General features: G+C 36.4%; 1 protein-coding gene across 1 annotated transcript; it reads left to right on the top strand.

Moving 5' to 3' along the window:
• Positions 1-971: 971 nt before the first annotated feature.
• On the top strand, positions 972-6,371 carry LOC136811413 (uncharacterized). The gene is made up of 5 exons (XM_067068017.1): positions 972-1,072; positions 1,396-3,492; positions 4,082-4,300; positions 5,120-5,233; positions 5,924-6,371. Exons 1-5 carry the CDS (start codon positions 1,070-1,072, stop codon positions 6,293-6,295), a joined length of 2,805 nt encoding a protein of 934 aa, XP_066924118.1. The 5' UTR covers positions 972-1,069; the 3' UTR covers positions 6,296-6,371.
• Positions 6,372-16,995: the final 10,624 nt, after the last annotated feature.

The following is a 16,995-nucleotide window of genomic DNA, read 5'->3' as shown; positions in this document are numbered from 1 at the left end:
AAACTGCACATAATCGGTGGAAAAAAGGAAAAATTCACTTATTCACGCACAAAATAGCCCAGATTCACGCATTCACGTAATCAAAAAGTGGATTTTCACGTATTCACGCAACCGAAAATGCCCATTGACGCATTCACGCAAACCACTGGGGGGGGGGGGGGGGGGGGCTCAAGTATTCCAAGACAAAAATGAAAAGCCCAAAATCTTATCAAAAGAGCATACAATCCATAAATACTATCTTGGGGTCTCTTGTAATGGATTATATTAAAGTTCAACGTTGAACTCGTATAATTCGAATCCTCAAGGGACTGAGAATTTTGTTTGAATTACATGAGTTTCGAACTAAATGAGCTTTCATATTTTTGACCTGATTTGATGAAAAATGACTTTCCCAGATTTACTTTTGAACTATTGTATTTTCGAGCTAGAATAATGAAATAAATATTGACACAAATATGTTTTGAAATTTAAAAGTCGATTCATAATTTTTCAAGTCTTTGATTATTTATTGTTTCATTTTCTGCTCTCGTTTCTTGGAAATCTCTTCGGAGATCTTCTGAATCAGTGGGACGACGTTCGATGATTCGAAAAGGGTCATCTTTTTTAGAGTGTCGATAGCCTCGTCAATCAAAAAAGTCGAAAATTCGAATTAATGATTAAAATTTCTTGACGGGACCTGAAAATCTGTTCGAATTAAATGATTTTTCGAATTACATGGGTTAGAATTAAAGGAGTTTTCTTGTAAGGTTTTCAAGGTAAATTCTGAGGGGACCACAGAATCTGTTCGAATTAGGTGAGTATTCGAATTATAGGAGTTCGAATTACAGTTCAACTGTAGATCTTAAATCTTGAAACACTAACTACATATTTCCATAGAAAAAATACTTTTGTGTATTTTTCAAAACATGCTAAAAGGAGTAAAAAGTTTGTTTCATATTTTACAAACAGCCTTTGCTTCATTAAGATTTTTCAAGAAGACAGCTTTTCCATTAATTGTAGACAGGTCAAAAAGATAATTATAAGATGAAAAATTTCCAATGATTTATAAAATTTGGATGGTTTATTTGACATGGTAAGAAAATCATATTTTACACTCCTGTCTCAGTAACCCAGTCATATAATGATTTAGCTAGCTACCCAACTGGCTGCAGTTGGGAAATAAATGATTCCTTTGATATGCTGATCTTTTTGGCATTCGCAGGCTCAAATTGTTCTGGAATTCCTTTCTTAATTTTAATTTAAGGTTAAATTCTCACATCACCCATTTTTAAAGCTTTTATGCAGTAGCAAAGGACTTTAACAATCATTTGAAAAATACTTTCACTATCTACAAATTTTTTCTGCATAAAAATGTAAACTGAAAATCTGATAGTTTGGCGTCCAATTTCTTTTAAGAGGATGGAACTCAAAACGCAAATCCAAGCATTGCTCCTTTACATCCTAGTCGCTCACTCACTTGCCAAGGTATGCCTGGTGAAGGAGGAAAAGAACAAGGAGAATGTATTTATGCTTGAGAAAGGTGGCGATTGCCAAGAATGTCAGCAATTCTTCTACAAGAATGTGTGGCCAAAATTCTCAAGGAACAGTATCAAATGGCATTTCATTTGTCAGTATTATGAGAATCAACCAAGTTTTTTTACATTGTACGATATCAGATATCGAATGCCTTTGTTTTCAGCGTATAGACTGAATCTGGGCGCTAAAGAAGCGTCTTGCAATATAGATGAGCCATGTCCTGAAGCTGCGGGCAACAATGGTTTAGTATCTAGCAGTAGTGGGGCTGGAGCTTCAGGAACAAGTAATACTAACCAAAAAGTTGGGGAAAAACGGCCACAAACTTCTAATTCTGGTAAACCAACACCAAACGTAAAAAGACCAAAAATCGAATCACCTTCATCGAATCAAGGTTCAAAGGAACAAAAGCCAGGGCTAAGGAGTGAAGAGAACACCAAAGTCTCTTTTTCAGGCTTGCAAGAGAAATCCTTGTCGTTAGTGGACCATAGTAACAGGAATAACAAAGGTGACAGTTACCCATTCAAACGAACGAAAGAGAAGACGAGTAAAGAAAACTATGAAGAGGAGAATGAAGATAGAAAGAAATTACGAAAGGAAGAAGACAAGCGAACAAAACCGGACGCCGAACCCTTCGATGATATGGATCGTAGAAGTAGGATTGGCGCTACAGGGCCAGCACTAAGTGCTCGGATTGGCGTTGCAGGGCCAGCACTAAGTGCTCAAGATGACCATGAATCATTACGCCTTGAAGAAAATTTTGTTAAAAAGACAAAGTTGAAACGACGATATGAGGGAGATATTGATGTCGACAGAGTTTCCTTTGATGATGATTTCGATCGAAAGAGACGTAGTGAAAATGATGATATTGAATCAACGGTGGCGAATGCTGGAGAAGTCAATGTCCTTCCTGGCAAGCCTCGTTCTGAAAAGGAAGTGTCTCAACTGGCAAATTCTATTAAATCAAGAATTACTGAAGCCTCCAGTGAAGAATCATTGACAAAATTTGGCCCTGGATTGCTGGCAAACTTACCTGAGAAACCTAAAAGTGAAAAGATCAACTCAACGGTGGCGAATACTGGAGCCAATGTCCTTTCTGATGGGGAATCTGTTAAGAGAAAACGTAAGCTTAGCAATAATTTTGAATCGGTCTCACAACTGCATACTGTTGCAGGTTATCGACGTAGTTTCAATGGAAAGAACTTTACTGTATCTAGCTTGTACGATAATTTCATTCAAGATTTTTATGAGAATCACAGCGGCGAGAAGAAAGAAAATAGTTTTCGCAGTAAAAAGAAGTCAACAAAGGGAATTAAAAAATCACACAAAAACTTTGTAGAGAAAGACCTTCAGCTTGGTAAGCCTCATACTGAAAAGAAAGTGTCGCAACTGGTAAATCATGTTAAATCAAGAGTTACTGGAGCTTCAAGAGAAGATTTTTTAACGAAACTTCGCCCTGGATTGCTTGAGTCAGGAAAAGAAAAGGATAATGTTACACAAAATTCCAATGGGACAACAACCGCATTGAAGCTTCCTTTAGCAAAATATATTGACTTGACCATATTAGGAGATTCAAGTAATGACTCTTCCTCGAAAAACATAGATCAAGAAAAGGATGTACTCAGTCTTTGGCAACCTAACAAACCTAAAACCGGAAATAGCGTCTCTCCTTTGGGAAAATATATTGATTCAACAATAATGGGAGAATCAAATTCAACAGATTATCGTGCACAAAAACGAGGGCCCGGGCAAGGAGGGGCCAGTGACACGACCAAAAGTGAGAAAAAGAAACAATGGAAAAATGAGCCACAACTTGAATTGAGTAATGTTGACCCAAACAGAGGGAAATTTGAAAACATGATGAAAACAGGCTCAAAAAATTTCCCTGTTTCTTCACAGAGCGTTAATAATCAACCTCAGAATTCAAATTTTGAAAATTCTGGATGGGACAGAGGACATTTGAATCCAAATCGATTTCAAGTAAGTACACGTATTTTTATAAGAATAAACTATAAGAAGATAAGGCTTCGATGACCAAAATGTTAAGAACAAGTTTTAGAACATTTTAATGCTGCGTGGACCATAAAACACCTGATTTCTTAGAAAAATGGACAGAGATATACTCTAAAAATGGTGAAAATACGAACATGTTAAGAACATCTTTAGGCTTAAAACTCCAAAACTTAAAAACATCCGAAGGCTTCAGAAATTGTGGATGTTCTTATGAGAAAAAAAATTTTACTCTAATCTTCAGAATGCGTTCCCGTCAGGGAACAAAACAAAACCCTCTTAAAATACTCTCTCTATAATTCGAATCTCTCTTTTATTCGAAAAAATAAGATTCCCCGTTCGACGTTCGATTTAGTGAGAGTCAAAAAATGGACGGGTTACGAATGGAATGGTATTACCCAGCTGACACACAACATCGTTTCAACGTTTTTCTAATATTCACAACGTTCATATAACGTTAAATGAACGTTGAAACAACGCTGTGTGTCAGCTCGGTACGTTATTAACGACATCCGGTCAATACCATTTCCAATATTCCATCCGTAATTTTGTTTTATAGATAGACGATGATAGCGAAGCCACTTACACGCTAACAAATGCGGTGCCACAATACCCAGGGTTCAACTCCGGTTATTGGTGTGAGCTCGAACAATACACTTTACAAGCAATGAAGACATTCTGTAAGGGTGGTGTACCCTATTTGATCACTGGCGCAACGCCCGGTTTAACGCCCAAAGAACGAGAAATGGATATTGGGACAAAGTTAAAAGAGAAACAGGTAACACTAAATATATTGAGAATTTAGGTCAGAAGGAAAAATCAATTTTCTAGTTTCCACCCTGAAAATTGTCTAATCTAAATAACCAAAACTCGACCCTGTCAGATACGCATTTTGAAAAATTAGTAAATTTGGCACCTTACCACATATCTTCAGAACCTAAAAAAAGGACTCTAACCAGCGGCACATCCCCGTACCCAATTTTCTGCGTGATCCCTGCTCAATATAACAACAAATATCTAATCATATAAAACACTAGATCGAGTTATTCTGTCCCTTCTTGAAGCTTAACAATGCGCCACCTTTAAAAGTAGACTACAGTTCGTTGCCCGCAATTTGACCAATCAACGCCATTCTCTTGCCTCTTCGTTTCTTGCTATGTCGCTGTTTGTCACATTGAACAAATTGCCGGTGCCGAACTATAATTTACTACTGTGTAGTCCACTCAGCAAAAACGGCGCGTTATTTTACTTCAACTTAGCTGTGGTTTGAGAAAGACAGCATGAGCTCTATCTAGTGTTTTATATAAGATACCCGTATGTAATCTAGCACGTTTGAAACAAGGTTGTGAGTGCGGATCTCTTTCACGTCGAATATTTGTATTCTAGTGTCGATATTTTACGTGGATAGCCCAGTAATCTAGGACTTTTAGACAGTCTTTCGATTGTTTTCACGGGGTCCACGGCCAGCTGGCATAGTTATCTATGAACTGAACGGAACATTGGAAGGAGCGGGGATTCGAACCGTGAATCCCTGGTTTTGAGACGCTGACGCCTTTGACCACTTGGCCATCGCTTCATAATATGTTTTCTATTTCAGATTGTGATTCCATTGATGTTGTACACTGCAGCATGTTGTGATAAAGGAAAAGAATCATTCTCCTTTGGATTTTATGGTACAAACGAAGCAAAACCCAAAATTGGAGTTATCAAGGTTAGACTCGAGCCCAGCTGGCACACAACGTTATTTCAACGTTCATTTTATGTCCACAACGTCCATATAACGTTAGATGAACGTTAAGACAACGTCGTGTACCTGCTGGGATTTTAACCTTTTCTTTTCCTTTTGAAAAAACGTTTTCCTTTACGGAATAGCTATTTTCATTATATCACAACTAGGTACCAGTTTGCAGAGTGTGGCACGTTTGCTCGAGATCTCGAGTGCACAACTCGGAAAAAGTCGAGTGCAGGTGCAAAATTTGAGCTTTTCAGACGGATTTTTAACCTCCATTGCAGAGTTCAGCTATTTTTTCCTCAAGTGCAGCTAATTTTAGCAATTTTTGCCTTTTTGGGCGAATTTCTGAGTTATAAGTGCACTTTTTCCGGACCAAAATTTATCAGGTCCGTTCTTCCATTACAGAACTTGGTATTACCGAATTTTTCCTCGAGTACAGCCTTGCCATACTCTGCAAACTAGGGCACAGAATATAATCGAGACAGGGATGAAACTACTATCGGTATTCGAATCTCAAAAGTTCAGTAGATTGTAAATAGTCTCGTCAGTAAATACCATCCGGATAATCATAATATATTTATTTGTCTCGCTATCGAACACAACGTGCTCAAACTGTCAAAAATGGCTTGTAAAAAGAATTTATCAATCTTTCTTCTCACACAACAACAGGTCAACGAGTTGATCAGCATTGTGAACAAACAGCAAGATCCAACAGATAGAATCATCCTTGATCAATTCTTCCCTGGAGATGCAGACAACTGCAAAAGTGACCAAGGATCACCAGCAATGAACGAGATCAAGACGAAAGTTGAAGAAATGCAAATAAAACGACTTGAGAATCTGATTTTTGATGAATCTTTACTTAAACCTGAACCAAATAGCAAGGATGCTGGGTCATTAGGATCAGGAGGAAGCCAGGCTTCCACCAGTGGGAAGGGGGCAACAACCAGTGCTAAAGGAGGAAGCAATAAGAGGAAGCTACATGATAATGATATAAAGGAGACCGATGAGGATGTAGTCAATCTTGATGTTTTCCAATAGATGTACTAAAATCTCAATTATTAACCATTTTTGTATATAATCTACACAATCCGAACAATAGGCCTCAGAACTCTATTGAACCCTTATGAACCCTAAAAATCCTTTAATCTTCCAACCTTAACTGGCTTTCAAGTGGAGCGGTTACCGGTAATGTTAAATTCTACCCGTGCAGTAGGATAGCTAAACTTTCTCAATCCCGTGGAAATATTCCTGACATTTTTCTGGGATCTTTCCGCTATTTTTTGAAAGGCTTACCGACGAAAATGTTTTTTCGGCTGCGTACGACTGCGTGGACGATGCCTTACGCCTTTATGACTAACCGCCTAACAAAATACTTTGAGATTCTTGAATGTTTGCCAATATGCGAGATTTCTAATAACATAATAAGGGAAATGTAACTGAATTACTTTCTCACCTACCCAGGGTATTGGTCTGTTTCTGATGTAAAGTGACAATAGGAAAATTCAGAGATACCATTTAGCATAAATTGCAACCCCCACCCCTAAATTCGAAAACCTATGAGATCAATGAAAGGTAATTACAGTAAACTCTCGCTTATTCGAACTCCTTTTATTCGAATCTTCCTATAATTCGAACTCGTTTCCAGTCCCCATCAAGGAGAAACCCTCTCAAAATACTTTCTAGAATTCGAATCTCTCTGTAAATCGAACAAAATAATAAGATTCCCTGTTCGAGGTCGAATTAGCGAGAGTCAACAGTATAATCATTAAATCCAATACACCAAACGTTCCAGTCAAAAAAGATCTCATACATAACTCACACAGCAGTTCTACATAATATCTTCTACAAATCCAATCAACATAACAAACTCCTATACAAAACGAAATACTCTTTATTTGTCAAAAACATGAATTCGTAACAAATCATATAGAAGAAAATAGATAAGCTATTATAAAGGAGGACTGCTCCAAGAGCTATATACATCCATCTTATGCAAGCGCATCTCTACTATCTATAAGCGAACTTTACATTTTTTTTATTTCTGAAACCTTGCTGTGGCTAGCTTCCCATGAACTGTTTTAATAGGATTTTAACCTAGTGAGATTCTGTATGCTTATACTTTTTTTTGATCAAAATTACGGATATACATTAGAATCCAATAGAGAATTAAAATGTTTCATAATTAAAAATAACATACTAGATAACATTAAGATTTGAGGATATGAAGTTACATCAAATGTCTATTTCTCCATTAAGAATTTCCTGACCAGCAAAATTTTCTACTCTAGGTCAAGCGTCGATTTACTTTCTGTGGCCTAGCAAATGTCATCGATAATGCAGAGATGTTGACTCGTAGGAATTTCATCAAAAACCCAAGAACTTAGTACGAAACCATATAGTCTAAAGCCCCAAGGGTCATTTTTTCGCAAAGATTTATTCTCTTTAAGGGTTGGTTTTAGAAGGTCCACTCTGCACATACCCGTCAACTGCTGTAGTACCGTCCCCCGGGTCCAAAGCCCATTCATTATACCCCCGGAAGATGAACGGTCAATATATATGCCCGTTATAAAATTCGATATTTTGTTATGAAAAGTGGGCATGCTGAATCAAAGATATCCCAGAAACCTGGTGACGAAAATCCATTACCTGAATCCGACCTTTCGTATCTTAGCAACGGATTTGTCACCATCAGGAGAGACTTGAAGATCTCTCATATAAAACTAAAAAAGTCCAGGTTGTTATTCTAAATTTCAAATTCCAGGGCAAACATGGACATCAAACTTTAGCCAACTATTACCAAAGCTGACTAGGTCCATCTTTCTTCATTAATTCACACATTAAAAAAACCATCAATCCATTCATTCATTACTTTTCTTCTTCATTCTTTGATTTTTTTAAATAAAGTTTTTTACTTTGACTGAGACTAGGGCCAGCCTCTAATTAACATCTCAACTAACTGTAAGAACATCAGCAAAATTACCTTGAAGAACAACATAGAAATATTCATTTATTCTGTACCAAGATTGAAACTCTTTTGGATTAGAACTTAATAATGAAATTATATTTTGAAAGAAATATTTCTACTTTAAAGTAAGACAGCTAGTGACTTCTAGTCATTTACTTTTGGAAAGGTAATTCTTATAATAAAACGATAAGGCTAAGGGAAAAAATTGGCATAGCATGAAAAGTAGAAAATAGCAGATCACTTGAAGTAGACACTGTGTTACTATAGTGTCGATCCCAGGCTCCTGGAGTGTCAGACCCAGGTTCCTGGAGTGATGATCCAAAAATGGAAACGAAAATCTTTTTAACACCTCCGTATAAAAAGCGTCATAGAGAAACCATTTAATTTGTAAGATTGTTACCAAACTATTTTGATCACGTAAACAACACTATTCTTGATCCAATAAATTAATCGAGAAATGCTTGCTGTGATTTGTTGATGATCACTATTAGGGGGACATACGGGTTTGATGGTGTCCCGGATGGTGTGACGGTTATAGCCATTTTTCTGTCGGTGTTTTCGTGTTTGGGGAAACAAATAAAGGTATTTTGGTGTTAAACATAGGTCATAGGGTACAAAATGAGGGATTTAGCATTTCTTACCAAGATATTTCGGTCCTTGTGACCCCCGTACGCTCCCTCTAATATCATCTCAAAGAGCATCACATCTTATAACTTGTATAACTAAGTGTTATACTCCCAGCTGATCCCTGGGTGAAAAGAGTGAGCTTGTCTAATAGGAAATTTGGTTACACCCGTGTTTTTAAGAACAATAATATAAGAACATGAAAGTCTGAAGTTTGGCAAGAACCTTACCAATAATTAAGAACAAATTCAGTCTTAGCTTTTGGTGGATTATTAGAAGAACACTTATTTTATAGGTCCAACCTCTAAAGATCCCGTGGCTAGAGTCTATGTTTTACGCGGATAGCTTAGTAATCTAAAACTTTTTAAGGTAATAGTCTTTGAATTATTTTCACGGGGATCATGGCAAGCCGTCTCGTCTCGACTATCTATGAACTGAACGGATCATTTGAAGGAGCGGGGATTTAAAACGGGAACCCCTTATTAAGTCGCTGACGCCTTGATCACTCAGTCAACGTTCTGTTTATGACGTTTCTGCATTCGACCAATGGGCCTCCATTCCTTAGTAGACTATCATAGGGTCAATAAACAGGGTAGTTGTCTATCAAAATCTTTTTTTATGAAACTCAGTTCATAGAGGCATACCTTCTGGTTAAAAGAGGGTTGTCTTCAATTGACGTGTAAAGGAAATTCATGCTGATATATATCATAATAAAGTTACCAATTTTCTACAAAATGCAACAAAACAAATAAATCAAATACGACTTCTTAGAGGTGGGTTTCTTAATGAAATTTTACGCAATGAATATACCATTTTAATCCGTCTTGTATAAAAATCCTGTCTAAACCAATTGACGAATGTTTTCTTAATACGGATTTGACGATCGTTATCTTTTGAAAGTTTTATGGGAGGGTAATAACGCTGATAATACTGATAAACCTAACTTTAAATCTGATAATCAATACTTTTATATCATTTTGGAGCATATACGATATAGTCTGAATCGCAGACCTCTATAGATATACTTCCTATAAGAAACTTTTTTTCGCTAGAGGATGAGCAGAGAAGCTTATATACCCAGCTGGCACACAACGTTGTTTTAACGTTCATCTAACGTTATATGGACGTTGTGAACGTTAAATCAACGTTTTGTGCCAGCTGGGTACAATACGGCTCCTTATAAAGGTAAACGGGGAAAAATCAAAATATAATAGCCGCATTCTTTTTCACCGTCCAACATATAAAGGTAGACGGAAATATATTTTGCAGCTCAGAGAGAAATATTTGTTGCATCTACAATCAGTGACAAAATACTTGGCACAAAAGGGAAATTCCCCACGAAATTTCATCACCACAAACAATTTGGAAGTGCTCTAAATTAGGTTGGAAGGGTAGAGTTTTCACTCTTAGTTTTAACGCTAGACATAAGACATGCAGACCCTGTTAGGATCTGAGGATCCAAAAGTTCAATAATGGTCCGGTAGGGCTTGAAATATAGCCTAGAAACCAATAAATCCCTCGAAATATTCGATGAAACCAAGTTGAAGGCCCAAAATTGACAATCTCGCTCGGACCATGGAGGTATAAAGAAACAGGAGAAGTATGCTATTGTAACCAAGCTCGCCCTACGATTAAAAAAGTTACGATGTACATATGCATGCTCATAATCTCATGTATCGTGCATTTTTAATGAGCTCTTTTATCCATAGATGAAATCTTATTGGCTCATCTAAGCTTTAGAAATTAGATGAGACGAGATTCATTGTTTCTGACATTAGTGTAAGCATGAACTAAATTATTTGGACTAAAAAAAGGTCTGTAAACTTGGCAATCCTTCGTCAAATGATAAGATTTTTCGATCAATGTTTTCTTTAAGGTGAACTATATTGCTTGATACTTTCCTCCAAAATTCTCCAGTGACTTTATGTCTACAAATTGAGTCTGAAATCGTGTGTGCTTATAAAGAAATTTTCTGGCTGGAGAAAATATCTTTTTAAAACAAAATTGAACAGATAACGAAATGGAACATAAACTTGTTTCGTGGACGAAGTTTTATCTAAATTTTCGTATATTAAAAGGCTAGAATCTTCAATACTGATAAATAGAATGTTCAGAGCAAACTTGAGTTCTATTAAAAATTCTTATTTCATCAGGCGAGCTTAGAATTTCTTTTGATACATCTTATAAAAGAAATCAAAAGACTTTAACGACCAATTACTGCCATATTCAACTCCTGTTTTTCTTTATACCTCTATGCTCCAACTTAAATTTTCGAAAAATGGTAAAATTGCCAATATGTTATGGCACTGATTGTAGCCAGCTGGCACACAACGTTGTTTTAACGTTCATCTAATGTTATATGGACGGTGTGCCAGCCCGGTAGGTATTTTTTCAGAATATTAGTATGATAGTCTAAAAGATTAAAGATTATTGAAAAAATGAAAAATGAAGATGAGTTCTCTATTTGTTCGAAATGGGCTTTTCCAAAAAAAATTTACCCCCACTGTTGAGGATATCCTCTCTTAAAAATATTCTCAACCCCCTGGATATTCTCTCTTATAAAGATGCTTACACCTGGATATAGTATTTTTTACTTGAAAAGACACTTAAGGTGGTTCCCCACCGGAAAATACCATTTTCAAAGTTGACCTAGAAAGACTTCCTGTTGGTTGAACTTCACTTCTGGGGAAATTATTTGGTCATTGGGGAATTTCCCCCATGTTCCCTATAAATTTCTTTAAGACAGCAAAAAAATTGAGCTCAATTTGACGATTTGAAGTTTTTCCAAGTTTTGCCAAATTAATAACTGCGTACTTAAAATAGCATAGCTCAACAAAAAATAGTCCAAACTCTTAGAAATTTATAGGGAACATGGAAAATTCTATATAAAATGCACCTGCAAAATTTGAAAACATTCTGATCAAAATTGCGTCCTCCATTTACTGCAGAATGGAGCCCTCTAAATGGCTAATAAATCATGCTCAAAATGAGGAAAATTAGGGAAATTGAAATTTTTTTTAAAAAAAATTTATTTTTACCTCAAATACTTTCATGTGACCAAATATCAAGTTTATTGGACCAATATTGAGCATTTTAGCATTTCCACCACCTTAACTCTCTGGATATCCGCTCCCTTAAGATATTTAACCCCCTGGATATCCACTTTTGAACAAAAATCGTTAACCCCTTGGATATCCGATATCCTCAACAGGGGGGACACAGACTATTTCTGGAAAAGCCCAATCCATGAAATGACTCTTTTTAGGAAATACCAGAACCTTCCTGATTTCAGATCTGCGTTTTCAGATTTTTTATCTTTTCTCATGATAATAGTTACAATCCTGTGAAGGGTAGAGCTAGAACGACTAAAAACGACCAAAAATATCCAAAATAGAAGTTGTATCTCCGCCGCCAAGGTTTTTGCATACCGTTTTGAACCCAAATAAGAAATTCATCGATTTCAAAATTTTTTACTAAGATTGGGTTAACTTTCCTCTGTACTGTAAGAGTCCAGTTTTTTGTTCATACATAGTGTAATTTTCAGATCGATTTCCCTCTCCCCCAAGGATTGGTTTTCAGGTATATCCTGATTTTGATTTTTGAGTTCCTCCCTCCTTGATGATGACTTTCATCCCAACCTCGTCCCCGTGTATTCCAGGCTTTATCTTTATTGATGGATGCCAGAAAATATATTATCTAGCGCTATCAGCAAGCATAAAAAAGCTGGTAATACACAGGGAACGTGTTTGCTTTCATCCAATCTTTGAATTGAAAACGTTCTAAATTAAAGTGACTTTCAAACTTCAGTCGACAAAACTCGTACCTTTACAATCTGATCAGTTACCAGGAGTTGAAACAAGGCAATGCCAACACCAGAAGGTCAAGCATTACCAGATCACATTTTCCAATGTTATATCCTTGTCTACCAGTGATCAAAATGACTGCTATCGTCAAAAAAAACAAAATGATATGATCAATAAATTATAATACAAATTGACATGAAATTGATAAAATAACAAAAAAAATTGTATCTGACTTTGATACATTCTTTTAACAAAAGTGAATATTGAGTTTTTGTCGACGTCATCATTTTTACATAAAGAGAATATAGTTTAATGACGTAATTAATACTGCTATAGTTTAAAGAAAGGATGTATATGTTACTTAAAAAGAATTTTAAGCACTCAACTACAAACCTTTTAATTAGCTATCGATGACATTGTTAAAAATAAACAATTATTGATTGATTACATCATTTTATTGATAATGAAGAGTGTCATAGAGACTCTCAGTAAGTGACTGGCTCCCGAGCTAATTGTGCTTTTAAGTGAGTAATGAATCACCTAATTACCTCCAAATTCATTGCTTCCAGAATCATGAACCCTTTGAGAAACAAGGGCTTTATTTCCTGGCTGACACGGCTAGTTCGAAACACGGGTCACGGGTTACGGGGCACGGGGTACGGGGCACGGGGTACGGGGCACGGGGCACGTGGCATACAATTTACAGACCGGAAAAAATATAACGATATCATGACGTATAATTCATAACACGCACTACATAACACATATTATTATAATAGTACTAATACTACTAGTATAGTATGTCTGAAACAATTATATACGAATAGTATTATCATGAAAATTTTTAAATAATATGTCATCCACAAATTTTGACAAAATAATATTGAATGACAAAAATATTGTCAAAATCATGAAATATAAGGCCTCCGAACCAATTTACAGCAAAATGTCTTTTCATACTCAATAGGATGCTAATCATGTGACTGGATATAGATTGACATGTTTTAAAATAGTCGAACGTGCGCAACGCACTGGGCTCAACTTCAGTGGCTTCAAATTATTCATAGGCCCGATTGTAGACCCTCAGATATTCACCCAAGGAACAAGTGTGCCAAATTTCAGCCAAATCCAACCATTTTTGAGGCCTGTAGGCTCTGCTCTAAAGTTTTAGCCTCGTTTTGGCGGAAAACTCGTCCCCAGGCCCCAAAAATCAAGTTTTTTGAAAAACGAAAAAAAAGCTTCCAGATATTCACCCAAGGAACAAGTGTGCCAAATTTCAGGTAAATATGACAATTTTTGAAGTCTCCAGGCTACCCCAAAGTTTTAGCCTCGTTTTAGCGAAAAACTCGTCCCCAGGCCCCAAAAATCAAAATTTTCAAAAAATGAAAAAAATACCCCCAGATATTCACCCAAGGAACAAGTGTGCCAAATTTCAGCCAAATATGACCATTTTTGAAGTCTCCAGGCTGCCCCAAAGTTTTAGCCTCGTTTTGGGGAAAAACTCGTCCCCAGGCCCCAAAAATCAAAATTTTCAAAAAATGAAAAAAACACCCCCAGATATTCACCCAAGGAACAAGTGTGCCAAATTTCAGCCAAATCCAAGCATTTTTGAAGTCTCCAGGCTGCCCTAAAGTTTTTGTGACAGACAGACACACACACACACAGACAGACAGACATTGTCAGATTGTAGCTCAACTGAAGTTGAGAACGATTAAATGCTGCAAGATAGTGGTTTTAGAGATATGAGTATAATTACGTCATTTTTATTAAAAATTCATAATGGTAGGTGGAAAATATTGACATATTTATAAAGTACCATCATTTCTACGTTATTATCCATTAAAATTATATTCATACTCAAGGTGATGGAGGGGATATAATGAGATATGATTTAACAATAGCCGTACTATCATTTTCGTGAGATAGCTCGCTTTTCAGGGATGGGAATTGTAATATGTATATTACTTACGTATAACATATAACATGCATATAACACTAAAAGTGTATTATTGATAATATAAGCTTATTATATGTATGTAATATGTTGCGGTGTTTTCTGGTCTGCATTATACACGACGCAAACTTCGAAAGCACGTGGAAAGCACGTGGTTAGGTTTTAGCGTTTTAAATTGTCATACGTGGATAAAATACCTTAAAATTGATTTTTTCGATAACTTTTAGTGTTTTTAAAACATTTTCTGATTGAATTACTTTGATCTGAGCTGCCCCGTCACCCCGTGCCCCGTAACCCGTGACCCGTGACCCGTGACCCGGACCCGTGACCCGTGTTTCGAACTAGCCGTGGCTGACACCAAAACGTCAAAATAATGCCCATACACGTCCATATCAAAGAACAAAAGTGCTTATTTTTCGGTAAATGTTATATTACTGAATACTTAAAAAGGGCTAAATGAGAAAGATGGTTTGAGGTATTTGGAAGGTGGAAACCTTAAAAAAAAAACCCTCAAAATATATTCAAATGTCGAGATATTTAAGTTAAAAGTTTTTGGCTTTTAGGATGAAAACAATATTATTTCAACGTAAGAACCGTGTAAGAACCCATTTTCAGAAATCTCAAATTGTGATATCTCGATTATTTGGAAAATAGTTAAAAACAAAAATACTTGGAGGTTTTACTCAGGACTAAAAAAAAACAAGCTAGATGCTGAATGGACCTACCTGATGATGAAAGTTAGATAGCAATGCGAGGAGAAAAAAATCAGTCAGAAAATATATCGTTTAGCGAAAATGCATAACGCAATAAATTCATCATTGATTGTTGATGGGGGGAGAGGGAAGGGTTGTAGGGAAAAATTAATAGAAAGTTCTGGTCGCAAAAATCAGTTTTATTGACAATTGAATCATGCTTGATGGTGAGCATTGTTATCAATAATGTTTTTGTGTGAAGAACATAGAAATACAAGGAAAACATATAATGAAAATCTGCAAAGACGGCGATTTCCAGCATTTTCAACCGGAAAAAATTTTTTCTCAAAAATCGAACTCGGCCATGTTTTGAGCATTGCAAATACGCATCTTTCTGCAAAAAATCAGAAAAAGCTAAAAATGAAAATTCGAGAAAATGTAAAAAAAAACGGTTTTCCGGCATATTTCTGGCATTTTCGGCCGGGAAAAATATTTTTCGAAAATCGGGCTCCGTCACATTTTAGGTATTGTCATTTTGCATCAGTGTGCAAATTTCATGAAAAAATATAAAGTACAGCTCGAGAAATTCAAGAAATACCGTTTTTCCGGCGAAAATAGGCTGTTCCGGCGATTTTTAGAAAGTTCCGGCTTCAAAAATCACTTTTATTGACAATTAAACCATGCTTGATGGTGGGCATTGCTACAAATAATGTTTTTGTGTGAAAAAAACACGAAATATAAGGAAAAAGTCCAATGAAAATCTGCAAAAAAACGGCGATTTCCGGGATATTTTCCGGCATTTTCAGCCGGAATAGAATTTTTTCTCAAAAATCGGACTAATCCATGTTTTAGGCATTGCTAATACGCATCTTTGTGCAAAAAATCAGAAAAAACTAATGATGAAATCTCGAGAAAATGCCAAAAAACCGGTTTTTCCGGCATATTTCCGGCATTTTCGGCCGGAAATGAATTTTTTTCGAAAATCGGGCTCCGTCACATTTTGGGCATTACCATTTTGCATCTTTGTGCCAAAAATTAGGAAAAACTAATGAGCCAATCCCGAGAAAAGCTAGTAACGAACGGACGAACGGACGAACGGACGAACGGACGAACGAACGAACAGAGGTTAATTTATAGGACCTACAGCCCACCGGGGTAGGTCCAAAAATCAGATCATCTGATTGTTCATTTAAGATGTTTCTCACGTAGCTTGATGACATTGTGCTATGACCAACACTGGTGAGAATCAGGATTAGCCATCATTCTCCACAAGGGTCTTTGTTGACGTGTAGGTAAACCATCCAAGGAGCCATAAGTGTTCTGGCTGTTCACATGACTATTATAAACAGTCTAACTGAGATTTAAAGAAAACAATTTTGATACAAAAGTTCTTGAATACATATTTGATAAGCTTTTCAACTTCAAAGCAGGGAGCCCAAAAGTTTTTTTTGTAGAGAACAACGAGAGCTAGTATGATGTCAAAGTAAAAAATTAGTAAAAAATTAAAAAGAGGTGCAAGTGGCTCTGGGTAACATAATGATACATTCACCTGAATCTAAATTCTGATATGGAGTCGGTCTGATACACGTCCCAGGGGTCCTATGAGTTTTAGATGACCTAGCAGCATCATTATGGTAAAGTTTTGCTAAACAGATTACGTCATGAAGATTCTCCAAAGGTGGTCTAATAGGAATGCTGTG

The sequence above is a fragment of the Clytia hemisphaerica genome, unplaced genomic scaffold (genome assembly GCF_902728285.1).
Source record: "Clytia hemisphaerica strain Z4C2 unplaced genomic scaffold, Clytia hemisphaerica genome assembly, whole genome shotgun sequence".
NCBI classification, from domain to species: domain Eukaryota; kingdom Metazoa; phylum Cnidaria; class Hydrozoa; order Leptothecata; family Clytiidae; genus Clytia; species Clytia hemisphaerica.
The sequence above is the reverse complement of the archived record's forward strand: the minus strand, read 5'-3'. Positions and strand labels throughout refer to the sequence as shown.